We start from the raw sequence: 26,104 nt of genomic DNA, 5'->3' as shown, positions 1-26,104 counted from the left end.
GCAGCCGCCCCTCGTGTGCCTGGGCTGGGACGGCCAGGCTGCAGTGCGGAGTCTGAGCCTCCTGTGCCGCCGCTTCCCCTCCCGGAAACAGGCAGCAGTTGGAAACCGAGAAGAAAAGGAGAGAAACCGTGGAGAGAGAGAAAGAGCAGGTGACGCGTGAGAAGGAGGAGCTGATGCTCAGGCTTCAGGACTACGAGGAGAAAACCAGGAGAGCCGAGAAAGGTGGGTGGGGCCGCCCGCCAGACACCGTTCTGTCCCGGTGGGCTGAGGCGGCAGGGCCAGACGGCCGGTACACACGCAACCAGCAGGGAACCCTGTCCAAGGATACACGTCCCAGTTAAGCACATACCCAAAGTGGAGACTTGCAGAAGAGACATGATAAAGTGGTTGTCTGGATCAGAAAGTAATTCTGTATTTTATTAACACCTGTGTGGGTTCTGTGCTGAATGCTTTATGCACAACAATCCTCTGAATTGCCCCCGGTCCTGTGAGGTGAGGGCTGAAATATCCCCCGTTCCTGATGAGGACGTTAAGGTTCCGTGAGATAGAATGCTGGGCCTGCGGTCACGGGAGCTGTGCCGCATCTCCTCTGCCACGAGCTGAAACCCGGGCGAGCGATGCAGATGCGGAGTTTCTGGGGAGAGCAGCACAGCGGCCGGGCCCTGGCCGAGGGAGGGCAGTCCCACCACCGTGAGCGTTCCCTTCAGGGTCCCGGGGAGAAGAGGTCGCGGCACCGTGGAACTCGGTCCGCCGCTTTGCAGCTCGGCGTGTTCACGCTCGTGTCCCGTCCGGTCCCCTCTGGGTGGGAGTGCGGGGCAAGACTGCAGGGTCCCCGGCAGGAGCCTTGAGCAGCTCTGGTTCTGCGCTGTGTCTAGAGCTCTCGGACCAGATCCAGCGAGCACTAAAGCTGGAGGAGGAGAGGAAGCGGGCGCAGGAGGAGGCCGAGCGCCTGGAGGCCGAGCGCCTGGCCGCGCTGCACGCCAAGGACGAGCTGGAGAGGCAGGCGGCGGATCAGATCAAGAGCCAGGAGCAGCTGGTAGGGGGCGCGGCCTCACGGTGCTCAGTTACAGAGAGGCTGCCTCTGGGGATTGAAAAAGTGACACCTGCCTTATAATAATTGGTATCGGGGCTGTAAGGTGACCTGCCCGAGGGTGTAGGGTGGCCCGTGGGGAGGGGGCCCTGCGGCGGTTGGCCCTCGGGCGGCGGGTGGACACCGCTGGAGGGGGGCGCGGCGCCGTGTACCAACCACGTGACCCTTCGTTCGCGAGTGGCCTGCCGGAAGCGTCCCGGACGTCACCTCGGCTCCTGCTCCTTTCCCAGGCCACGGAACTCGCCGAGTACACGGCCAAGATCGCCCTCCTGGAGGAGGCGCGGCGGCGCAAGGAGGACGAGGTGGAGGAGTGGCAGCTCCGGGTGAGCGCCGGCGAGGACGCGGGTGGACCAGCAGGGGAGCCGAGCGCCGCCCCCCCTCGGGAACTAGCTTTGTATGGGATCACGGGGGGCCCCCAGCGGCGGCGCCGGTCCCCGCGCGTGGCAAGACCAGGATCCTGGGGGGTCTCCGGGCTCTGCCGGGCCGGCCTCGCCTCGGAGGCTCGGTTTCCTTGCAGGTCGCGACGAGCAACACCCGACTTGTAAGGACCCCCAGGGGTTTAGTCAGTTTTCGCTGTCAGAGCGAGAACCGCGTTCGTTCTGGCGTCGGGGCGCCCGCCTCCACCCGGGAGACCCCTTGCGTTCCGGGACTGCGCTGTGGGTCGGGTTCAGAGTTAGCTGTGTGCACAACACCTCAGTCCCTAGGTTTTCGGAGAAAGTGCTCCTTATAACGTATGAAATGAGAGGAACTGGTTACAAAACGGGTACGAGCTAAAGCACGTCTCGGGGTCAGGCTGGTGACGAGGTGGGCGGGGTTGAGTGTGCGGACCCCCGGGAGTTGCTGGAAGGGCCGACTATTGGGTGGCGGGTGAGAAGGGCTGGGGCTGGAAGGCCGGGAGGGGCTTGATAGCGGCCGCGCAGGAGAAGAACAAACCGAACGCCAGCACGCTGCAGTTGCTCTTCAGTGGCGGGAGGGCTTGCTTAACAATTTTTTTTTTCAAAAGTATATGCAGCGAACATAGACAAGGTCCTCAGACATAAAGAAGTTACAGTGCTTAGAAAAATGTCGAGACCCCTGGCGTGGCCGTTTCTGTTGGGGCCGTGGGCACAGTTGACAGCTGCCCGGGGGACCCGGGTCCCCAGACCTGGAAGAGGCTGCACAGGCCAGCGCCACCTGGTCAGCCACGGCCGTGGCCCCTCGGCTCCGTGCTGCTTCCGCCACGCGCCTCCAGCCCCAGGAGAAGGCGGTGGGAGGAGGGAGGGAGGGAGCGGAATCCTTCCTCTCTTAGTACGGACAGCGGGCCTTCTTGTGGAGCAAAGGCGGCTCTTAAGAAAATGGTCCAAGCTGCCCTTGAATCTGCTTTCAAAGGCCAAAGAAGCCCAGGATGATCTGGTAAAGACCAAGGAGGAGCTGCACCTGGTGATGACCACGCCCCCGCCGCCTCCGCCCCCCGTGTACGAGCCCGTCAACTACCACGTCCAGGAGAACCCGCAGGAGGAGGGCACGGAGTACACGGGCTACAGCGCCGAGCTGTCCAGCGAGGGCATCCTGGACGACCGCAACGAGGAGAAGCGCGTCACCGAGGCCGAGAAGAACGAGCGCGTGCAGCGGCAGCTGAGGGTGAGCGCCGCGCGGGCCGGGCCCCCCTGCCCCCGGGAGGGGCGGGCTCTGTGCGGGGTGGGGCGTCCAGCTGACCGAGGCCGCTTCGCGCTGCAGACCCTGACCAGCGAGCTGTCCCAGGCCAGAGACGAGAACAAGCGGACCCACAACGACATCATCCACAACGAGAACGTGAGGCAAGGCCGGGACAAGTACAAGACGCTGCGTCAGATCCGCCAGGGCAACACCAAGCAGCGCATCGACGAGTTCGAGGCCATGTGAAGGGCGCCGCCGGCCCACTCGAACGCGTACTTGCATCGATCGTCCTCCAGGCCCTTTAAAGAGAGAGTAGTCACTTCAGTGGGAATGTTCTAGGGCTGGGAGTTTTATTTTTACCAACTGTATCATAGTGCCAAACAGGCCTGATTTTTATTTTTATTATTATTGAATCACTTCCTGTTTTATGCTTTGGAGCAGGACTGAATCAATTAAGATGCCTGTAACGTCTGAATAACTAACTCCGTGCTGGCATGTGTGATATGAGATTCCATATAATTAAAACCACATCGTGGCTTATATTCTGTGCCATACTTTTTTCTATTTGAAATTAGCTGAAACTGATTTCTTCTTGATTTCTATGAAGGATGCATCTCTGTATATTTGGTTTGTGAAGAGTGAAATTTTTGAAAAGTCTGAAGCACTCTCACACACACGATTTCCTTCCTCCAGGCCTTCAGTTCAGTTGATGAAATCCTGTGATCATTGGATCACTCGGGATAAACAATGCAGGAGACTGTTCTTGGATAATTTTTTTTCTTTTTTTGCTTAACAGTTAGAGGGCTACATTGTTGGACTTACCCACCTAAATAATGATCAGCTGTAGAGTACGGTATTTATATGTAAGTGATGATATGGGTTTGTAACATTAGTTTAAAAAAGGGAAAGTTTCATTCTGTATATTTTGTTACCTTTTACAGAATAATAAAAATTACATATTAAAAACCATAGCACTTAATCTGATGTGACCTGAGGGCAGTAATGGAGCTGATTAACTGCTATAATCTCATCGGGGAAAATCGCTTTTTACTTTTAGTGTTCCCGGTCCGTGTAATCGACTATGCACAATTTTGAATCTTCTGTCAGAACTGCTTGGTTGGAAAGAAGGGGACTTGCAGGCCGTTCTGATAATTCAGACTCCAGCCGTGAGGGACCTTTCTGACCCGGTCAGCATCTCAGTCCCTGCACAAAGCAGAACCTGCTCCGACCTCCTTCCTCTCCCGACCTCGTCCTTGAACAGGCGGCAGGTGTCCGCGCTCTCGCGGCGCCGCTTCTGCCCACTCGCGTCCTGCCCTTCCGCGCTCTGCTCGGTCTTCTTCCTTCCAGCCGTCCTGCGAGGATGAACCCGAGGCCTGCGGGAAGCGGCGGCAGGTGTCTCCGCGCAGCTGCTGCCGGAGCAGCCCTTCTCGGACTCGGCGTCCGCGCAGCCTGGCAGCCGCGCTGTGTGGGGCTGGGCAGCCCTCGGGTGACCTTAGCACTGACCCACCGGAAGCGGGCATCGCTCAGCACCCCGTGGGGACGGACGGCTGACCTCCAGAAACGGTTTTCCACGGCAGAATGGTAGGAACTGAGCACCCGCCACGTTCTTCTTTTTCCCTTTGAAACGCACATAACAAGGCCATAATTTTCGCTTTTTGATAAGCACAGGGAGACCGGGGTAACTGTTGAACATTTACTGCAATCGGGTCATTTTCCACATCTCTCAAAGCACAGGTAAGCACCCTGAGGCCATACTAACGTAGCATCGATAATAGTTCTGTCTAAATAGACACAGAGGAACGTGGAGGAACGTCCCAGTGGCAGGATGGCTGCAGACGGGGAGAGCTCACGCTCCCCGGGGCCCTTCGCCACCCTCCGCCCCCGCGCGCACGCCCGGCCCCGCAGCCGACCCTCGGGCCCCGGCACCTGAAGCCCCGCTGCGCCCGGAGCCTCCGGTCAGTGCAGGGGGAGGGTCACGTCGGTCCACCGGTTGGGGCTGGAAAGTACTTTCTGCCATTGGAGCTTTGAGTCTGCGCCGCCCGCCGGCTCTTCCGCTGTATGTGAGCAAAGGGACAGGTCAGCGATGGCGGCCAGGGGACACTCACTGTCCTTTCGCAGCTTTTTTAAAAAGGACTAGCAGCAAAGTATACGGTAACTTTTCACCGGAACTTAAGACCGTATTAAAATGTGCCCCGCCAGTAAGGAGATGAGTTCCTTAGAGGAAAGGGTGTTCTTGGGACAGTGTTCCTTTTTCAACAAATGGTAACTTAACAGCGAGTCTCGTTTCTCTTCAGTGGTCTCGGAGGCCCTGGGAATGGGTGCGGGCGTTTTGGTTGTGACAGTGTTTGGGGGGCCCTGCTGCCCCCCCCCCAAGGAAAGCCAGCAGCACTCCTGCTGAGCGACACTGAAAAGCGTCTCTAGTCCCTCTATTAATGAAATACTTTCTGAATTTCCATTTGTTTGGGTTAAGAAGATATTCTCCTTTAAGAAAATAATCCTCTTATGATTGATGGCCAGAAACAAAAGCAAATACTGTACCCAGCCCATTTTGAGACCTTGAATTGGTGTTTCTTTAGCAGATCAAAATCTCATTTAAATCGTTGAAATGCTTTGCTGTATTACTGCTCAGTTGTAAAGTAAAAGCTAGACTAAGTAATTTCCATTTATGATGGGTTAGGCAGTTTCGCAGCCAGTAGAGTCACCTGCCATCTGGAAACACTTTTTATTTGAATGGTATCCATGGAGGTAGGACGGTCAACTAAGGATCACCGATGCAGCTTGGGCCTTATAAATATCAGACTTACCGGAACCAAGCCTGGCGCCTCCCAGCAAGCGGTCGTTCACGCCGAAGGTGGCCTGGTCCCAAACGGTTAATTCTAGGGTGGACTGCCTCAGCTGAGAAGCGGTGACCCCTTTGAAAACGAAGGAGTGCTTCCACTGGGGACAGGCTTGCTTCTTCAGGACGGGGGACTTCAGTCTCAACCTCCGCTGGTCTGGCAGAGTGAGACAGCTGCACAAGGAGACAGATTCAGACCCTGTAAGCTCTGCCCGCCACACGGCCCCCTCTCTCTGTTGGCACTTGCTCCTCAGCGAGAGAAGTGCTCAGAAGAGTGCTAAACCCACTGCAGAACAAAAATCGTGAGCAAGGAACAAGAATGGGAATCTTGAGACTTGGCCGCGTGGCCTCTCGCGCGCTAGGATGCTCCAAATCTCTCAGAGCTGGATTCTGTTCCGAGTGCCCCATAAGGGAACTTCGGGATTCTGGGCCGCGTGGCCCTTGTCTTAATCCGCCTCCTTGATATGACGACCACCAGGCGACAGCGAGGCCCGTTAGAGCTGCTACCCAGGGACCAGGACTCTGCACACACGTTATCTCCTTTAACCCTGTTCCCAGGAAGATAAACGCAGAAGGGCTAAGTCACTTGCTCAAGGCCCTACCAGTAAGCGGAAGGAAGGCCTAGGAGATGAACTCAGTTCTGTCTGGATGAGGTAAGCCGTCGTTTTTCCATTACGTCACTGACTGGGGATTTGGCAATCCTACATACTTATTAATGGTGTTTGCTTTACTTCTGGAGACACCATGACACCGGAAGTAAGAATGAAGCACGCGGAGTCACCGTCTTACCGTTAACGCAGACGTTACGACGTTACGCTGAAGGAGCGCTTACCGACCACACCGCTTTCCCCTTGCTCCACTCAGGCCCCGGGGCTGGTTTACTGATGTCACGAGGGCTGATAAGATTTGGGTTTAGTTTAAAATGTGGTGTCCCAAAGCCAGCCTCAGCACTCCCAAGTCCCACGAATTCTTGGAAACTCGTCTCTAACACGCATGGTGTCAGATTTTCATAGGAAAGCTAAAATAAGTTTAAAATGGCTGTGTTCCCTTTTTTAGGGACGATGCCACATAATAGATCGTCAGTAATTCATATTTGATTACATGTAATACTTACCCCTTAACAAATGAGTTTAAGGTACCGTCTGAGCGCACAGGTAAATTCTTGGCTCCCAGCACTACCAAACAGAGCTGACCGTTCCGTGATGGCTGATCTGCCGTCCCTGGAAGGAAAGCTGGCGTTTACCGTCAGCACTACTTCTGCGGCGCACGGCGGCACCACCCCAAGCTGGCAGCTTAGGCAGAGGGCGGGTTACAGGGCTCAGATCCCGCGAGCTCGCGGGCAGAGGAGCAGGCGCCCCCGCTCGCACGCTGCCCCAGCGCACGGCCGGCACGGCGGCAGCAGGGAAGGGCTTAAAATCCAGGGAACCGGAAGCTGCCGAGAGTAACGAGGGACCGAGGAGAGGAGGAGGCAGGGGCGGCTCGGCTGTGGCCAGCGGGTTGGGGAAGAGACCTCTGCCGAAGGGGGCTGCCGCGGACCACAGGGGGGGGGCTGTGAGCCCGGCAGCGGAATTCCCTCTTCCGTCAGATAGGAAGTCGCGAATGACGTGGTGGAACTGCTGCTCCTCCCGTCTTCACTCTCCGCCCTCGTCTCTTCCGCGTGCCCCACGTTACGGGGCAGTGACATCCCCTGAAGCTCCTTGACCTCGATCCTGCCATGCAGCCGCTGCTCACGTGGCGCCGGAGCAGGGAGCTGGGCACCCGCAGCCTTGCAGCCGCCTGAACCTGGAGTTGGGGACGACCTCCCGGCCGTCACGCAGGTGGTCGGTCCGCGAGGGGGGCCCCAGCGGGACTGCTGGCCCAGGCAGGCCAGGCGATCCGGCCCCCTGGGAGGAAAGCCTCGGGGCAGGTGTCCTAGGAGCCCGTGAAGCAGGCACCAGGGGCCTGGCTTCGGTCGCTCGTTTCCCTTCTGAGCCGAGGCTTCCAGAGACCCCGCCTCCCAGGCTGGGCTTCGCGGGTTGGGTGGGAGTTACTGGAGCACAGGGGGTCGGGGGCAGCGGGGGGAAAAGCTGGGAAACTGCCCAGGCTCTGGGGACAGTGACAGGCAAACGTGCGTGGGGCTGGGGGCCACCCACCTTCCTGAGCCTCCTGGAGATTTCTGGGCCCTGCAGGGAGGACCAGCTTGGCCCGGACTACAAGTTCTCCGTTATTGGTGGGAACGCTGTCTTCGTCTTTCTCTGCCTGCGGGGAGAGCAGGGTTCCCCAGACCCAGAGTCGCCCGGGCTTCTCTCACCGCCTCCGCTCTGTCCGTGAAGTGTCCCCTGCCGGCCTCCCCCCGCCAGGCCTCTGCGGGCCCGGGGAAGCCCCAGGCGGTGTGGGCACACCTGTGGCGGGGCTGGGCGTCCTTCCGTTTGGGGGACGTTTCACTCCTACCCTCACCAACCCCAGCTCTGCCACCCTGGCAGACGCAGCCCGGCAGAGGCGGAGGAGCCGAGGAAGCGGAGGGGCTCCAGGGCCCCGGCGCGTCCCCGTGGGATGGCCTCGAGAGAGCCTGGGCACAACCCAAAGCTGGAAAAGTGAAACGAAACAAGCCCACATCGATCCCACCCAGGTTGGTAAAGGTTCGAGCTACCCGTCCGTGCCAGGGACCGCGGCAGGCACGGGAAGCCGCGGGGCCCGGAGCTCGGTGCCCCCGGCGAGGCGCCCCCACCCCCCCACCCCGTCTGCTGAGTCGGCCCCGCCCACCCCAGAACCACACTGAGGACCCAGGTGGCTTCTCCGGTCGTGAGTGACTTCTGCCAGAAAGTGAGCGAAGGAGGGGCTTGGAGAGGGTGACTGTGACCCCATCAACCTGTCACCCAGCGGGGTGGGGGGGGGGAGACGCTGGGAAGCATCTAGATTCGTCCTGTCCCACGGGCAGGGAGGAGCAGGCTCCACCCTCAGCATCCACACGGTTCCCTCCTGTCAGGGCCGAGGGGCCAGGCCCGTGAGTGGACCCCCCGCCCCGATCCAGCGTGGGCTGTCACTACCTATTGGCTGGGATTAGGAGGGACACCTTTCATTCTGGTGATTTCTGTTCCTCGCCTGCTTATCAGAAGTTGACCAGCCTGGGTGGCAGCCTGCCTTGACCCGAGTAAGGGCTCCCGGGGGGAGAAGGCGGGAAGGGCCCCTCGAGCGCAGGCGAGATCACATCTGGCAGGGAAAATCAGGAAAGCCTTCACGGAGGAGGTGGGATTTAAGAACCGTCCTGGGCAGACCTTAGACTGCAGAAAGCATTCCAAGCGGAGTCCTGAAGACGGACTCAGGCTCTGAGAAGAGGAAGTGCAGGGCACGGGGTCGGGGGGAGTGTGTGGGCTCACAGACCCCACAGAGAAAAGAGGCAGGAGGCCCCGGGCTTAAGCCTGTAGAAACCAGAGATGCTTCTCAGGAGGGGCATCGTGAATCAGAGCCTCCCTGGCTTGGGAGAGGGAAACGGAGGCAAACTGGCACCGGGGACCCTCGTAAAGAGGGTAGAGAGCCTCGGAGAGACTCAGCCTCCCTGCCAGGCTTTCACCGGTGGGACTACACATCCTGCTGCCATTTCTTAGGAGGTGGCAGAGCCCACGTTTTCGCCCCCTTCACAATCTCACATCTTGGATCTTGGCACAGAAATGCACAAAGCAGCCGCCCCAGGAAACGCTACCCTTTCTCCCCTGGCTCTCCCTCTCACCTGCGTGGCCGCCAGCCAGCTCTGCTCCCCCAGCCTATCGGACACGGAACCCCTGGCCCTGACTTCCTGAGGGCATTGGGTCCAGTCATTCTCGCCTGTTACTGATTGGGGAACGCTGCTTGGTTGGGAGTGAAGGTAGAATACACGAGAGCCTGCAGTCCGAGGCAGGTCCCACCAGCAGGGCAGCCGGCTGGCTCCAGGTTAGACTTTGGCCCAAGAAGGTCAAGACGTCTCTGCTGGCAGTAAGTGACCCTGAACTCTGGGAAGCGCGTGGACCCACCAGGCCGGATCCATGCTGATGTTTGGGCCACACTGAGGGTGGGACTATTCTGGACCTTGAACAAACCTGAGCAGGTAAGAGTCCCTCAGGCCAACCCCGCCCCCGGCCCCACACCCCCCGGGGGCCCGGCCGTGAGCCTCTGCTCCCCGGAAGCTCCCACCGCAGAGTCACAGGCCGGCAGGTGTGCACTGGGTCCTGGGTCCCAGGCTCCGCAGGTGGGTCTTCTCTCCCTGGATCCCCTTTGAAAAGTGGGTTTGGTTCTCGTGGTGGGACGGGGGTAGGGGCTGCCCAGACATCACCCAAAGCAGACATCACCTTGGCCTGGAGCGGATACCAGCGGGCAGACTGGGTCGTGCGGTCCTCAAAGTCCCACGTGGCCAGAGGGATGATCACTTCTCCAAGAAACACCCGCCGGGCGAGCCTGCCCAGGTGCCACACAGACACCCACAGCTGCCGGGTCGCCAGCTGGGCGGGCTGCACCTGGTACTGCGGAGGGGGAACGGGGACGGTCAACCTGCGCACCCGAGCCGCAGCTCCCAGGCGGACAGCATCCAGGCCCGCAGCGTCCGGGCCCGCAGCTCCCACGCGATTTTTAGTCTGTTCCCCTCAATTCCATGGCCCATTTCCAACTCTGCCCCTTGTTCCATACTCTGTCTTTAAACCCTAAGTTAATCTAGTTATTTCCTTCATGCCTACCTGCCCCGTCAGTCAAGTCCAGGCCAACAGTGCACCGTGCTGTCTGCTCCGTCTCAGAACGAGCTACTTTGCGGAGGAAAGCTGGCCGTCCCTGCAGGTCTGCCCTCCTTGGGGCAGCTGCATGGCCTCCACCCGCGCCGCACGCTGGGCAGCCCTCCTTGACTCCCTTGGAAACACAGGCCTGCTTCTCTTTGGGTCCTGACTACTTCCTTTGGTTGACTGAGTCTGCATTTTAAAATTAGACCTAGAGGCTTCCCTGGTGGCGCAGTGGTTAAGAACCCGCCCGCCAATGCAGGGGACACGGGTTCGAGCCCTGGTCCAGGAAGATCCCACATGCCACGGAGCGACTAAGCCCGTGTGCCACAACTACTGAGCTTGCGCTCCAGAGCCCGCGAGCCACAACTACTGAGCCCACGTGCCACAACTACTGAGCCCGTGCGCCTAGAAGCCCGTGCTCCGCAGCAAGAGAAGCCACTGCAATGAGAAGCCCATGCACTGCAATGAAGAGTAGCCCCTGCTCGCTGCAACTACAGAAAGCCCACACACAGCAACAAAGACCCAATGCAGCCAAAAATAATACATAAAATTAATTTTAAAAATTTTTAAATAACATAAAATAAGACCTATTTTCCATTGCCTGTTAGGTCCACAAGGCCGTGCCAGCAGACCCTGGATTGCTAGCTTCCACGGGGTACCAAGTGTAACCGATGCCAGAGAACAAGGCAACAGCCAACGTCACCCAGATCTGGTGTCTTGTTTCATCCTTCCCAGGCCCCCCACTGAGTGGTCTTCAAGGGGTGCACCAGCACCCCTTGGAGTGCAGAAAGCCTCCCCGAGGAGTGTTCTACTTAGAAAACTTGGAGGGTCAGTTTCCAGACCCTCAACTTTCACATGCACTTTTCTCAAATTGTGAAGGTGGTTCTCACAGCTGGTATCTCACTCGGGTGCCCTGACCCAGGGGTGCAACCTCAGGGGGAATTTGAAACACTGCTTTTCTGCCAAACTGTTAATGATCGCGCGCTTCTTCATCTTCCCATCTCTGCCGTCTTATACATATTTCTACAAAGTGGCTAAGCCTGGCTCTGTGCTGAGATGTTCTACATTTAGAATGAAAACACTGATTCTTTGCAATGTATCTGGAAAGTTTTTCAGGATAACCAAAATATTCACAACGTACTAGATAAAACCAATGGATAAAAAAATTGTAGGTGATTTCTTTGAGATTCTGGGTGCATTTTAAATAAGGTAGTTAAAACTTTACAAATCAAAGTATATAATGAAGTATTTAAAATATAGTCAGTCCTCATCTTTGTCTCATTTCATAAAATAGGAAATATTTGTCTGCCTCTGTTTAGTACGAAATACCTTAAACCTGTGATGAGTAATTTTATATATCAGCTTACACCTTTGAGAGGGTACAGAGCTTTTCAAAATTCTGTTAGCAGGTACATGAGCAAAACCACATGAAGACTAGCGTCCAGTAATTCACTATCAGAGTGTCCCAGACAAGCAGCACCTCAGGCCCCGCCCACACTTGCGGAGTCACAATCTGCTTAAAAAAAAAAATCCCTTGGGGAGTCCTTATGAACATAAACTTTGTGAAGGACTGCTAGCCCATCATGGGTCACAGCTGTACTTTTAAGTACTCTCTCAGCCTCAGTTTCCCTATTGCTAAATGAGGATTCTAACACCTGGCTCAGAGGGTACATAACATACTTGGCCACAGCAGGTGCACGGAAAACAATGGCTGTTTTCATGCCTCGAACGGGACTCTTGTGCCAGCTACCCAGATGGCCCCTGGCTGGGAGTTCACAAATGCTCCTATTGGCCAAGGAAGGCAAACAAAAGTCCTCTCCTTTCTCAGGCTTGACACATGGGGTCCCCGGGCTACCCCGCCTTGAGTGGGTCCATCTCTGCATCTGGACTATTCTTCCACCTCCCACACCTACCTGCCATCTGCACTCCCCAGACATCACCTCCTATTTTCCATCCTGAATCCCAGCAGGAGGCACTCCCTCCCTGATCTCTGCCCTAAACCACAAGTCACATTTCTTAGCACCAAAGAAAATGAAAACCCAAACAATTCCTATAGACTTTTCTTTTCATAAAATGACTTTTCATAAAATAAGAAATCTAGGTATACCAGATATTATCTTCATAAAAGTACTTCATCACAATAACTCAGCAGTTTCATTTACAGGGTCCCTTGCTTGAGGATACCTCTGATAGTCATAAAAATCCAACAGGACAGGGCTTCCCTGGTGGCGCAGTGGTTGAGAGTCCACCTGCCGATGCAGGGGACTCGGGTTCGTGCCCCGGTCCGGGAGGATCCCACGTGCCGCCAAGTGGCTGGGCCCGTGAGCCATGGCCACTGGGCCTGCGCGTCCGGAGCCTGTGCTCCGCAACGGGAGAGGCCACAGCAGTGAGAGGCCCGCATAACGGGGGGGGGGAAAAAAATCCAACAGGACAAACTAATTTTAGAAATTGAGAGGCAGGCAGTTTCTTTTTTACCATTTTCTCACAAATCATTAGTCAAAGGCCATTCTCAAGTCCAGCAGACTCTGCACTTTTTCTGTACAAAGGCTGATATTTTCTACCACTTGCCACTGGTTGACAGAGCCCTGCAGAAATGTTTAAGTGTCTGCACTTACATTTAACTGACTCAAGAGTTTAGAAGAACCATCCACTGGACTCTGGCCCCAGGGGCCCATCCCGGGATGGGGAGACTCAGCACATGAATATTTGTCCAGCAAGTACCTTCAAGGTCTCCTGAAAGGTCGGCTCCACCGTGTTCCTTTGGACTCCAGTCTTGCGTTTTCCCTGGGAGGATCTGTCAGGCAGCAGATAGGTCTTTACATACCTAGTGGCCAAACACAGACAGGACAGGGTGAAAAGCTCAGCGTCGGGGGCCGACAAAGGGTTCAGGAGGAGAATCACACGTCAGCGTTTTCTTTACCCTGCTTCCCGCTGCATTTGGGGTTCACAGAAAGGGCTTGGTGGCCGCCACCGACAGTGAACAATGACAGTGCTGGGTGCACAGCCCCGGCTTACACGGTCTCGGGCTGTAACCCTCGGGAACGTTCCTGGGGCTGTGGAAGCTCCCCTGCTTTCCTCATGCCCTACTTCTGGAATCTACTCATCACACTCCATCACCTGTCCCTGGGTGACGACCAGGGAACCAGAGGCCCCCAGGGCTCTGTGGGTGGCAGGTTTCTAACCCGCCCGGACGCCGAGGCCGTGTGCCAGCTTGTCCTCGCCCTCCACGTACCTCTTCTCCCCAACCCGCAAGAAAAAAAAAAGTTGAAATGGAAAGGGTATGTCTCACACTTTGGTTTTCCTTGTGTGGCCTCAGACACACTGCGTCCTGCCTGCTGAGGACCCGTGTCCCCGAGCCCTCTCCCGGGGTCTGGAGGCCACGCCAGCAGAGGAAGCCTGGCCGAGGCCAGCCCCGCACTGCCCCCTGCCCACTCCGGGAAGCTCCGTCCCAGGCCGGTCCCTCCGCTCAGGTCCCAAGCCTGCCCTTCCTGGCTCTTCCAGCAGCTTTATGGATGCAGTGACACCACTTGCCCAGGTCCTGTCCCCACAGGCTAGAGACAGGCTCAACTTTCTCAAAGCAACAAAGAGCAGGAACCCTCCCTCGACCTGGGTTCCCCTTGGAGCCCCAGTCGCAGGCCTCTTCCCCCACTTTCAGCAAACTTCTTGGGAAAGTACTCAAGGCTCATTGTCACCAATACCTCACTGTTCGTTGACTCTTAAATTGTTGATCATTACGAGACCCCTCACACATGTAAAACAGGACATATAAAACATACCTGTATAGCTTAAAGCATTACAATAAAATACATGCCCGTGTATCTAGTAGTTAAGTCCTCTATTTCCTTTTTTATCCTCTGGATGTCCTATCCGTTACGGAGAGTGGAGTACTGACATTTCCAACTATGATTGTAGAACTATTTCTCGGGCTTCCCTGGTGGCGCAGTGGTTGAGAGTCCGCCTGCCGATGCAGGGGACGCGGGTTCGTGTCCCGGTCCGGGAGAATCCCACGTGCCGCGGAGCGGCTGGGCCCGTGAGCCATGGCCGCTGATCCTGTGCGTCCGGAGCCTGTGCTCCGCAACGGGAGAGGCCACAGCAGTGAGAGGTCCACGTACCACAAAAAAAAAAAAAAAAAAAAAAAAAGAACTATTTCTCCCTTCAATTCCGTCAGTTTTTGCTTCTTGTATCTTGATGGTCTGTTATTAGGTACACAGACATTTGTAATTGTTATATCATCTTGCTGTATTGAACCTATTATTAATACAGAATGTCCTTTATCTTTTGTAAGCTTTTTTGACTTAAAGCCTATTTTGCCTGATATTGGTACAGCCATCTTGCTCACTCTTGGTTACCATCTGCATGGAGTATCTTCCATTTGTGTCTCTGGGTCTCAAGTGAGTCTCTTGTAGACGGCATATAGTTGGATCTCATGTTTTTATCCATTCTGCCAATTTCTGTCTTTTGACTGGAGAGTCAAGTTCATTTGTATTTAAATTAACTACTGATAAGAAGTACTTACTTCTGTCATTTGCTGTTTCTTTTGCCTTATAGCTTTGCTGACCCTCACTTTCTGCCTTACTGTGTTCTTTTGTGTTTAGTTGATTTTCTGTGGTGAAATGTTTAAATTCCTTTCTCATTTGTTTTGTTTTGGTTTTTGTTCTATAGATATTTTCTCTGAGGTTACCAAGGGGATTACATTTAATATCCTAAAGTTACAACACTAATTTGAATTTATACCAACTTAACCTCAGTAACATACAAGAACTGTACTCCTTTTCAGCTCCATCCTCACCTCTTTCCACTGCTGACGTCACAAAAATACATCTGTATATATGTGTGATGAAAAACACAAAGTAAGACTTCTTTTAAATGCATTAGTCTCTTAAATTATCACGAAAACAAAGTGTGGAGTTACAAACCAAAATGATAATAAGAGACCAATAATCTTTTAAAATGTCCTAAGTCATATAAAAAACAAAAAGTGGAATTACTTACCACTGTTACAATAATACTTGCCTTTATAATTGCCAGTGTATTTGCCTTTATTGAGATCTTGTATTTTTTTCATATGTCTTGAGTTACTGTCTAGTGTCATTTCATACACTCTCACCTTTTGTTTAGCTGAGGATGTTGTAATTTCTCCCTCACTTTTGAAGAACAGTTGTGCTGTGTTTTTTTGTTTCTCCTTTTAGCACCTTGAATATATTGACTCACTGCCTTCTGGCCTCTAAAGTTTCTGATGGGAAATCTGCTGATAATCTTATTGAGGATCCCTAGTACATGACTATTCACTTTCTTGCTGCTTTCAAGATTCTTTGTGTTTGTCGTTCAAATGTTGGTTTATAATGTGTCTCGGTGTGGGTGTCTTTGAGTTCATCATACTTGGAGTTCAAAGAGCTTCTTTGATGTTTATATTCATGTCTTTCATCAAATTGGGGTACTTTACAGCCATTATTTCTTCGAGTATTCTCTCTGCCCCTTGCTGTCTCTCTTCTCCTTCTGGAACATACATTGCACATGTTGGTCCACTTAATGGTGTCCAGAAGGTCCTTTAGGTTCTGTTTGCTTTTCTTTAATCTTTTTTCTTTCTGTTCCTTAGACTCAGTAATTTCCATCATCCTATCTTCACATTCACCTATTCTTTCTTTTTTAAAAAATTTATTTATTTTTGGCTGCATTGGTCTTCGTTGCTATGCGTGGGCTTTGCTCTAGTTGTGGTGAGCGGGGGCTACTCTTCATCATGGTGCAAGGGCTTCTCATCGCGGTGGCTTCTCTTGTTGCGGAGCATGGGCTCTAGGCGCATGGGCTTCAGTAGTTGTGGCACATGGGCTTAGTTGCTCCATGGCATGTGGGATCTTCCCGGACCAGCGCTCGAACCCGTGTCCCTGGCAGGTGGATTCTTAACCACCGCACCACCAGGGAAGCCCACCTATTCTTTTACCTGCTCATACCTACCTTTGAATCCCTCTAGTAAATATTTTGTTGTTGTTTAAGGTTTTCTATCTCTTTATTGATATTTCTGTTTTGTTCATACATCATTTTCTTGACTTTCTCCACATCTTTCATTAGTTCTTTGAGCATCCTTAAAACAGTTGTTTTAAAGTCTTTGTCTAGTAAACCTACCATCAGATCTCTTTCAGGGACAGTTTCTGTTGATTTATTTTTTCCCCTTGAATGAGCCATACTTTCCTGTTTCTTTATATGCCTTGTGATTTTTTTTGTTGAACACTGGACATGTGTCTAATAATATGTTAACTCTGGAAATCAGATTCTCCCCCTTCCCCAGGGTTTGCTGGTTTTTGTTATTGGTTTTTTAATTGGGTTTTTCATAAATTTATTGATGCAGACTGTCTCTATGCCAAGGATCAGCCTGAAGTATAAAATTAAGATCTTCTCAGATCTTTTCTGAACCTGAACCCTTCCCTGGGCATGTGTGGTCACTTTTTAATTTTTCTTGTATATCCAGTTACTCTTGAATGTGCTGGTCTTTAGTATCCAGTTCCCAAGAAGGGGAAAAAGAGAAAAATGAAGAAGGGAGACAAATAAGCTCACTGGCCCTTTAAATACTTTGTAAATCACTTCAGCCCAAGGAGGAGGGGATTGCAACAATGGGGGGAGGTGAAACAACAATGGCTGCCTGCCTTTTTTTTTTGTACCTCTTCAATCAGAACTGGCAATCACAGAACAGGTCCCTGATATTTGGAGGACAGGATCCTTTGCCCATCTGGTTCTTACAAGCTGTGCTCAAGCTGCTCTAGGAACATATGCACAGCTGCCTGCCAAGGGGTTGGGCATAGGGGGGATGGGTAGTTAATACTGCGCTAAGAGCTGGAATTGACTGACATTAATCTCAATTTACCACCCAAGACTTCCCCTGGAAGTTGAAAGCCTTCAAAAGACTCCAGAATTCCAAAATAGTTCCATCAGACAGATTCTGCCAGTGCAGTTGTCTACAGGGGGAGATGGATTCCTGAGGCCTCCTACTCTGCCATCTTTCAGAATCCTCTCTTGACCATGTGTTTCCTTTACAAAGTATTGAGTTTTGTTCTAGCAGGCATTTCACTTACTGGAAACTCAGTTTGATCCTATCAAGGATTGATTTTGCTTAGTTAGGGTGGGTTAGAGAAGCACTACTACTAAGCTTTTCTTTTCTGGGGTCCACTCAACGCCCCACTCCACTTTGACTGGTCTGAACGCCAATCTTGGGACTTCCCTGGTGGCACAGTGGTTAAGAATCCACCTACCAATGCAGGGGACATGGGTTTGATCCCTGGTCTGGGAAGACCCCACATGCCACAGAGCAACTAAGCCCGTGCACCACAACTACTGAGCCTACACTCTAGAGCCCGCGAGCCACAACTGCTGAGCCCACACACAACTACTGAGCCCACACGCTACAACTACTGAAGCCCACGTGCCTACAGCCCATAGTCCACAACAAGAGAAGCCACTGCAGTGGGAAGCCTGTACACCACAACGAAGAGTAGCCCCCGCTCGCCCCAACCAGAGAAAGCCTGCACGCAGCAACGAAGACCCAACACAGCCAAAAATAAAATAAAATTAAAAAAAAAAAAAAAAAACACACCAATCTTTCCCAGCACTGTGCAACTCCCAGATTTTTCATTCAACTTACCACCCTCCAGTAGCTATCCTCTGACAGACCTCATGAAATCTTGTCCTGTATCTGAACAGCTTAGTATTTGGCCAAAGCCTCAAGGGATCCCTATGTGGATTTTAGGTCTACTTCTCTATGCACTTCCCACCTCACCTGCTTAAGAATAACATTTGTTGAATGTTTATTATGTTCTCAACACTGTTCTGAAGACTTAATATGGCTAGTTCAGGGAAACACCACAACAATGCTTTGAAGTAGGTGATAATATAACCTCCATGTTATACAGTGAGGACACCAAGATATGGAGAGGTTGAATAACTTACCAGAGGTCAAACCCTGTAGAGAATTATGAGAGAGACCCAACATGCTTGGAAGGTCAAGGACTGAATAAATGGAGCTGATGGGACTGGAAATGAGTCTGAAGAATGGACAGGATTGCGATTTCCACTTATGGGAGTAGCACGGGGAAACAGTCTCAGAACAAACATGAGAAAAGCCTCATATTTGGTAAAAGTCAGGGGATCGTTTTGGAACAGTGACTATTCCAATTTCTCCGGAGCAGAAGGTACAGATAGGGGAATAAAAGAAGACTAGAAATATCGGAAGAATCTGTTATGGAGAGCCATAAGTGCTATAGCGATGCACCTAAGTTGTCTGGCACTGAGGAGCTACTGAAGATTCCAGAGCAGAGGAGAGTCGGATTGGACCATCAATCCATTCCTTTCGCCTAGCTGGTCCTGAAAATAGTGTGCTAAAAACGTTCCATGGTGGGGGAAAAAAAAGGCCAAAATGTGGTCCATACCTTAAACCATGCACAGAAAATCAGTTCCAGCTCTAATATGAAAGGATCTAAGTGGGAAAAAACTCTAATAGAAGAAAACAGAGAAGAACGTATTTATAACCTTCAGGTGGAATTCTCCTACAGACTCAAACAGCAGACATTTTAAAGGAAAAGAAGGATAAATTGGACATTAAATTCTTTATAAGAAAAGTCATCATAAACAATGTCAGAAAACAAGTAAAGCTAAGAGAAGACATGTGCAATATGTAGAACCAATGGAGAATTGTCTTGAAAATGGATTTTTAAAACGCCAAACTCCTGTAAATAAATTTTTAAATGACAAACAATTTGATAGAAAATTGGACAAAAGATATGAAATGGGGAGTTCACAGAAGGGGAGTGTATCTTAAGTGATTAATTCATATATATAAAGTCACTCATCTTTGTTATTAATCAGTGAGATGCATGTTAAAATGAGACATCATTTCATATCTACCAAATGGAAAAAAATTAATCTCTTTATGGATTGTGTGAGACAGGATTTTAATTTCATTTTTCCTACATGGAAAGTCAAATTTCCCAGCGCCATTTATTGAAGTTCATCTTTTTTTTTTTTGCGGTACGCGGGCCTCTCACTGCTGTGGCCTCTCCCGGTGCAGAGCACAGGCTCCGGACGCGCAGGCTCAGCGGCCACGGCTCACGGGCCCAGCCGCTCCGCGGCATGTGGGATCTTCCGGGACCGGGGCACGAACCTGTGTCCCCTGCATCGGCAGGCGGACTCTCAACCACTGCGCCACCAGGGAAGCCCAAAGTTCATCTTTTCTGCATTGATTATTAATAGCCTCTTGATCATTTAAGTTCCCATGTATGCTAAGATCTGTATCTGGACTTTTGATTCTGCTCTATTGACCTCCTTGTCTATCCTTGCATCCATAACACATTGTTTGAATTACTAAGCTTTATGATAATTCTTAACATGTCTTTTTGTTTTTATTTATTTATATATATTTTTACAATTACCTTGGTTATTCTTGGACTTTCACTTTTCCATATGAACTCTAGAATCAATATGTCTGTTATCACGTGCCAAAACTTAGACAAAGAAACTTACGGATTGCACTTTTTCTTCTTTTCCTCCCCATAGGCAAGGTTCTTACAGGCCTTGATGCATATCTCTAAGGAATGAGTTCTGAAGCAGTAGCGAATGGCAAATTCTATCTCTCCAGTGACATTAGCGTTGTCAAAATTGCCCATCTCTGTACACGTGCTGTTAATGCTAATTAAACTTCCCTGAAATCAAGAATGACAGATATAATGTTACTTCACAGTTAATCATTTTTTTTGCAGTTCCGGTTTCAAGATAGCAAATAAATCAAAATGTATCCAGAGCGTGCGTCCTGACTCATGGTAAGTTAATAACACACCAGCCAGCTTGTACTCTGCAAAATAAGTTGCCACATACTCTGTCTTAAGGAGACGAGGAGTCCTCAGGAGGGCCTGTCTTGCCCAGATACGGTGTTTGCCTAGCAGTATGGGTTGCACAGTCTCATTCTTGAACACAAACCACTTGGGAGGAAGCGGACTATCTCCCGTGCAGTTCTGCAAAGATAAATCTCCAAGGGCGGATGATAACAGCCACGGCAGGAAGAGCCCTGTGGAGAGCAGCGCGGTGCAGGGGGCCGAGGGACCGGGACCACAGGGAGCTGGACTCAAAGTCCAAGTGGGAAAGTCAATCCTGTTCTCACTGGGTTATGGTGAGGCGTACATGGACGAGAGTACGTACAATATGCAAAGACGACGATGAATTGTGTTTAACTTTTTACGGGTCCCCAGAATGACCAACAAAACTACCATCGTAAGTTAGGCCACTCTAAGCTGAGGTGATGTGGAGAAGTAGCCCGAGTGACAGAACAAACCGCCTCATCACTGTTAAATTTGCTTTACGTATTCGCCACCCTTTGCGTGCAACCAATCTCAGTGACGACTCCATAGACGGAGGGAACCCCACGTGACTCCCACTTTCCCAGCTGGTTCCTCAACACTGTAAAACATCCTGGAAACAAACTAAGAAGAAAGCGCGAGTCTCTCCTGCCTAGAGAGAGATCAAAACAAAACCAACAACTTAGAGGGCCCCGAACCTGAACTAGCTCATGCCCAGAACCCGACCACTCTCACCACACCCACTCACTGGCCCTGAAAAATGTGATCCACCAACACCCATGCAACTGTTGGGATGGGAAACAGTTTTTAAATTTCACACACCTGGAAGGCGTGGAGTGGTGAGACCGCACGAAAAGAGTGCAGACAGAAGGTGATGGGGACGGAAGCTTGGCAAGAGGGGTGAGCTGCTCAAGAAAAGCTGAAGGCGGGTGTTAAAAGTTCTGATAGGGCTTCCCTGGTGGCGCAGCGGTTGAGAGTCCGCCTGCCGATGCAGGGGACACGGGTTCGTGCCCCGGTCCGGGAAGATCCCACATGCCGCGGGGCGGCTGGGCCTGTGAGCCATGGCCGCTGCGCCTGCGTATCCGGAGCCTGTGCTCCGCAACGGGAGAGGCCACAACAGTGAGAGGCCCACGTACCTAAAAAAAAAAAAAAAAAAAACAAACCACTACATGGGGACTTCCCTAGTGGTCCAGTGGTTAAGACTCCACACTGCCAATGCAGGGGACCCAGGTTAGATCCCTGGTCTGGGAACTAAGTCCCACATGCTGTGTGGCTCGGCCTAAAGATTAAAAAAAACGCAAACAAAAACAAAAAAAGCAAAAAAACCTATATGTAGGCACATCATAATAAAATTGCTGAGAATCCAGGACAAAGAGAGAAATCTTAAAAGCAAAGGCAGGGCTTCCCTGGTGGCGCAGTGGTTGAGAGCCCGCCTGCCGATGCGGGGGACACGGGTTCATGCCCCGGTCCGGGAGGATCCCACATGCCGTGGAGCGGCTGGGCTTGTGGGCCAGGGCTGCTGAGCCAGCGCGACCAGAGCCTGCGCTCCCCAACGGGAGGACCACAGCAGTGAGAAGCCCGTGTATCACAAAAAAAAAAAAAAAAAAAAAAGCAATGGCAAAAAAGCTATGTTAACTTCCATGGAAGAAACCAGGGCAGGAGAGGGTGGGGTGCAAGCATTGCTGGGGAGACTGGCATCTTCTGTTTGGGTGGGGAAGGACAGTCACGTGGGTGCAGACTCGAGGAGGTTAATTTCGGTATCAGGAGGATAAGGGAATTCCAGGCTCACTCTTTTTTTTTTTTTTTTTAAGAAGTGGGAAGGGAGGTTTATTTGTTAAGAATGAGGAAGAAACATGGGAAGAAGTTTTGAAAAGAGGTTTAAAATGACTGAAGAAGGTGTGAAATGATTGTTTTGAGAGCAGGAACCTGAGTCGCTCAGAGAAACACATCAGAAAGGCTGGCACTGTGCGTGCATCTGGAGCTGGTGACACAGCAGGGCAACCTAATCCCGTGCACCCACACTGGGCACTAGGTCTGCCCTACTGTGTGCACAGCTGTTCAGGTGCAGGTACAGAGAAGGTGCACAGCTGGCTCATCTAGCTTGGCATCCAGAATTAGAAATCATCCAGGAAGCACTAAAAGTACTCATCCTTCATTTTATAAGATAAGCAGAGGTGAAGACAGGTTGAGAACACAATCACAGTAGGGGACATTAACACCCCACTTTCACCAATGGACAGATCATCCAAAATGAAAATAAATAAGGAAACACAAGCTTTAAATGACACATTAAACAAGATGGTCTTAACTAATATTTATAGGACATTCCATCCAAAAACAACAGAATACACTTTCTTCTCAAGTGCTCATGGAACATTGTCCAGGATACAGCATATCTTGAGTCACAAATCAAGCCTTGGTAAATTTGAGAAAATTGAAATCGTATTAAGTATCTTTTCCAACCACAATGCTATGAGACTAGATATCAATTACAGGAAAAAAATTGTAAAAAATACAAATACATGGAGGCTAAACAATACACTACTTAATAACCAAGAGATCACTGAAGAAATCAAAGAGGAAATGAAAAAATACCTAGAAACAAATGACAATGGAAACACGATGACCCAAAACCTATGGGATGCAGTAAAAGCAGTTTTAAGAGGGACGTTTATAGCAATACAATGCTACCTCAAGAAACAAGAAACATCTCAAATAAACAACCTAACCTTACACACCTAAAGCAATTAGAGAAGGAAGAACAAAAAAAACCCCAAATTTAGCAGAAGGAAAGAAATCATAATGATCAGATCAGAAATAAATGAAAAAGAAATGAAGGAAACAGTAGCAAAGATAAATAAAACTAAAACATGGTTCTTTGAGAAGAGAAACAAAATTGATAAACTATTCGCCAGACTCATCAAGAAAAAAAGGGAGAAGACTCAAATCAATAGAACTAGAAATGAAAAAGGAGAAGTAACAACTGACACTACACACATACAAAGGATCATGAGAGATTACTACAAGCAACTATATGCCAATAAAATGGACAACCTGGAAGAAATGGACACACTCTCTGAAAAGCACAACCTTCCGAGACTGAACCAGGAAGAAATAGAAAACATAAACAGACCAATCACAAGCACTGAAATTGAAACAGTGATTAAAAATCTTCCAACCAACAAAAGCCCAGGACCAAATGGCTTCACAGGCGAATTCTATCCAACATTTTGAGAAGAGCTAACACCTATCCTTCTCAAACTCTTCCAAAATATAGCACAGGGAGGAACACTCCCAAACTCATTCTATGAGGTCACCATCACCCTGATACCAAAACCACACAAAGATGTCACAAGGAAAGAAAACTACAGGCCAATATCACTGATGAACATAGAAGAAAAATCCTCAACAAAATACTAGCAAACTGAATGAAACAGCACATTAAAAGGATCATACACCATGATCAAGTGGGGTTTTTCCCAGGAATGCAAGGATTCTTCAATATACGCAAATCAATCAACGTGATACACCATATTAGCAAACTGAAGGAGAAAAACCATATGATCATTTCAATAGATGCAGAAAAAGCTTTTGACAAAATTCAACACCCATTTATGATAAAAACCCTCCAGAAAGTAGGCACAGAGGGAACTTACCTCAACATAATAAAGGCCATATATGACAAACCCACAGCCAACATCGTTCTCAATGGTGAAAAACTGAAACCATTTCCACTAAGATCAGGAACAAGACAAGGATGTCCACTCTAACCACTATTATTCAACATAGTTTTGGAAGTTTTAGTCACAGCAATCAGAGAAAAAAAAGAAATAAAAGGAATCCAAATTGGAAAAGAAGCAGTAAAGCTGTCACTGTTTGCAGATGACATGATACTAAACATAGAGAATCCTAAAAATGCCACCAGAAAACTACTAGAGCTAATCAATGAATTTGGTAAAGTAGCAGGATACAAAATTAGTGCAAAGAAATCTCTTGCATTCCTATACAGCAATGATGAAAAATCTGAAAGAGAAATTAAGGAAACACTCCCATTTACCATTGTAACAAAAAGAATAAAACACCTAGGAATAGGGCTTCCCTGGTGGCGCAGTGGTTGAGAGTCTGCCTGCTGATGCAGGGGACGCAGGTTCGTGCCCTGGTCCAGGAGGATCCCACGTGCCGCGGAGCAGCTGGGCCCATGAGCCGTGGCCACTGAGCCTGCGCTCCGCAATGGGAGAGGCCACAGCAGTGAGAGGCCACGTACCGCAAAACAAAACAAACAAACAAACAAAAAACCCAAGAAACCTAGGAATAAACCTACCTAAGGAGACAAAAGACCTGTATGCAGAAAATTATAAGACACTGATGAAAGAAATTAAAGATGATACAAACAGATGGAAAGATATACAATGTTCTTGGATTGGAAGAATCAACACTGTGAAAATGACTGTACTACCCAAAGCAATCTACAGATTCAATGCAATCCCTATCAAACTACCAGTGGCATTTTTCAGAGAACTAAAACAAAAAAATTTCACAATTTGTATGGAAACACAAAAGACTCTGAATAGCCAAAGCAATTTTGAGAAAGAAAAACGGAGCTGGAGGAATCAGGCGCCTGGACTTCAGACTATAGTGCAAAGCTACAGTAATCAAGACAGTATGGTATTGGCACAAAAACAGAAATATAGATCAATGGAACAGGATAGAAAGCCCAGAGATAAGCCCACACACACATGGTCACCTTATTTTTGATAAAGGAGGCAAGAATACACAATGGAGAAAAGACAGCCTCTTCAATAAGTGGTGCTGGAAAAACTGGACAGCTACATGTAAAATAATGAAATTAGAACAGTCCCCAACACCACACACAAAAATAAACTCAAAATGAATTAAAGACCTAAATGTAAGGGCAGACACTATAAAACTCTTAGAGGAAAACATAGGCAGAACACTCTATGACATAAATCACAGCAAGATCCTTTTGGACCCACCTCCTAGAGAAATGGAAATAAAAACAAAAATAAACAAATGGGACCTAATGAAACTTAAAAGCTTTTGCACAGCATGGAAACCATAAACAAGACGAAAAGACAACCCTCAGAATGGGAGAAAATATTTGCAAATGAAGCAAATGACAAAGGACTAATCTTCAAAATTTACAAGCAGCTCATGCAGCTCAATATCAAAAAAACAAACAACCCAATTCAAAAATGGGCAGAAGACCTAAATAGACATTTCTCCAAAGAAGATATACAGACAGCCAACAAACACATGAAAGAATGCTCAAAATCACTAATCATTAGAGAAATGCAAATCAAAACTACAATGAGGTATCACCTCACACCAGTCAGAATGGCCATCATTTAAAAATCTACAAACAATAAATGCTGGAGAGGGTGCGGAGAAAAGGGAACCCTCTTGCACTGTTGGTGGGAATGTAAATTGATACAGCCACTATGGAGAACAGGATGGAGGTTCCTCAACAAACTAAAAATACAACTACCATATGACCCAGCAATCCCACTACTGGGCATATACCCTGAGAAAACCATAATTCAAAGAGTCATGTACCACAATGTTCATTGCAGCTCTATTTACAATAGCAGGACATGGAAGCAACCTAAGTGTCCATCGACAGATGAATGGATAAAGAAGATGTGGCACATATATACAATGGAATATTACTCAGCCCTAAAAAGAAATGAAATTGAGTTATTTGTAGTGAGGTGGAGGGACTGAGAGTCTGTCATACAGAGTGAAGTAAGTCTGAAAGAGAAAAACAAATACCGTATGTTAACACATATGTATGGAATCTAAAAAAAAAAAAAAAAAGGCTCTGCAGAACCTAGGGGCAGGACGGGAATAATGACGCAGATGTAGAGAATGGACTTGAGGACAAGGGGAGGAGGAAGGCTAAGCTGGGATGAAGTGAGAGGGTGGCATGGACATATATACACGACCAAACACAAAATAGATAGCTAGTGGGAAG

The 26,104-nt window shown here is 49.9% G+C and overlaps 2 protein-coding genes across 2 annotated transcripts in view; one reads left to right on the top strand and one right to left on the bottom strand.

Moving 5' to 3' along the window:
• Positions 1–3,265, top strand: part of EZR (ezrin) — a 47,534-nt gene extending 44,269 nt beyond the window's left edge. Inside the window, 5 exon segments of the mRNA XM_059083534.2 lie at positions 92–222; positions 876–1,036; positions 1,321–1,413; positions 2,459–2,710; positions 2,807–3,265. Of these exon segments, the coding sequence (XP_058939517.1) occupies positions 92–222; positions 876–1,036; positions 1,321–1,413; positions 2,459–2,710; positions 2,807–2,971 (802 nt within the window). The 3' untranslated portion in view covers positions 2,972–3,265.
• A 1,358-nt stretch (positions 3,266–4,623) lies between these two features.
• Positions 4,624–26,104, bottom strand: part of SYTL3 (synaptotagmin like 3) — an 81,538-nt gene continuing 60,057 nt past the window's right edge. Inside the window, exons 9-15 of the mRNA XM_067011109.1 lie at positions 19,784–19,962; positions 13,001–13,103; positions 9,863–10,033; positions 7,694–7,799; positions 6,676–6,781; positions 5,530–5,735; positions 4,624–4,779 (exon numbers count right to left, since the gene is read on the bottom strand). Of these exons, the coding sequence (XP_066867210.1) occupies positions 4,682–4,779; positions 5,530–5,735; positions 6,676–6,781; positions 7,694–7,799; positions 9,863–10,033; positions 13,001–13,103; positions 19,784–19,962 (969 nt within the window). The 3' untranslated portion in view covers positions 4,624–4,681. The remainder of the gene's footprint in view (positions 4,780–5,529; positions 5,736–6,675; positions 6,782–7,693; positions 7,800–9,862; positions 10,034–13,000; positions 13,104–19,783; positions 19,963–26,104) is intronic.

The sequence above is a fragment of the Kogia breviceps genome, chromosome 13 (assembly GCF_026419965.1).
Source record: "Kogia breviceps isolate mKogBre1 chromosome 13, mKogBre1 haplotype 1, whole genome shotgun sequence".
Classification (NCBI taxonomy): Eukaryota; Metazoa; Chordata; class Mammalia; order Artiodactyla; family Physeteridae; genus Kogia; species Kogia breviceps.
The sequence above is the reverse complement of the archived record's forward strand: the minus strand, read 5'-3'. Positions and strand labels throughout refer to the sequence as shown.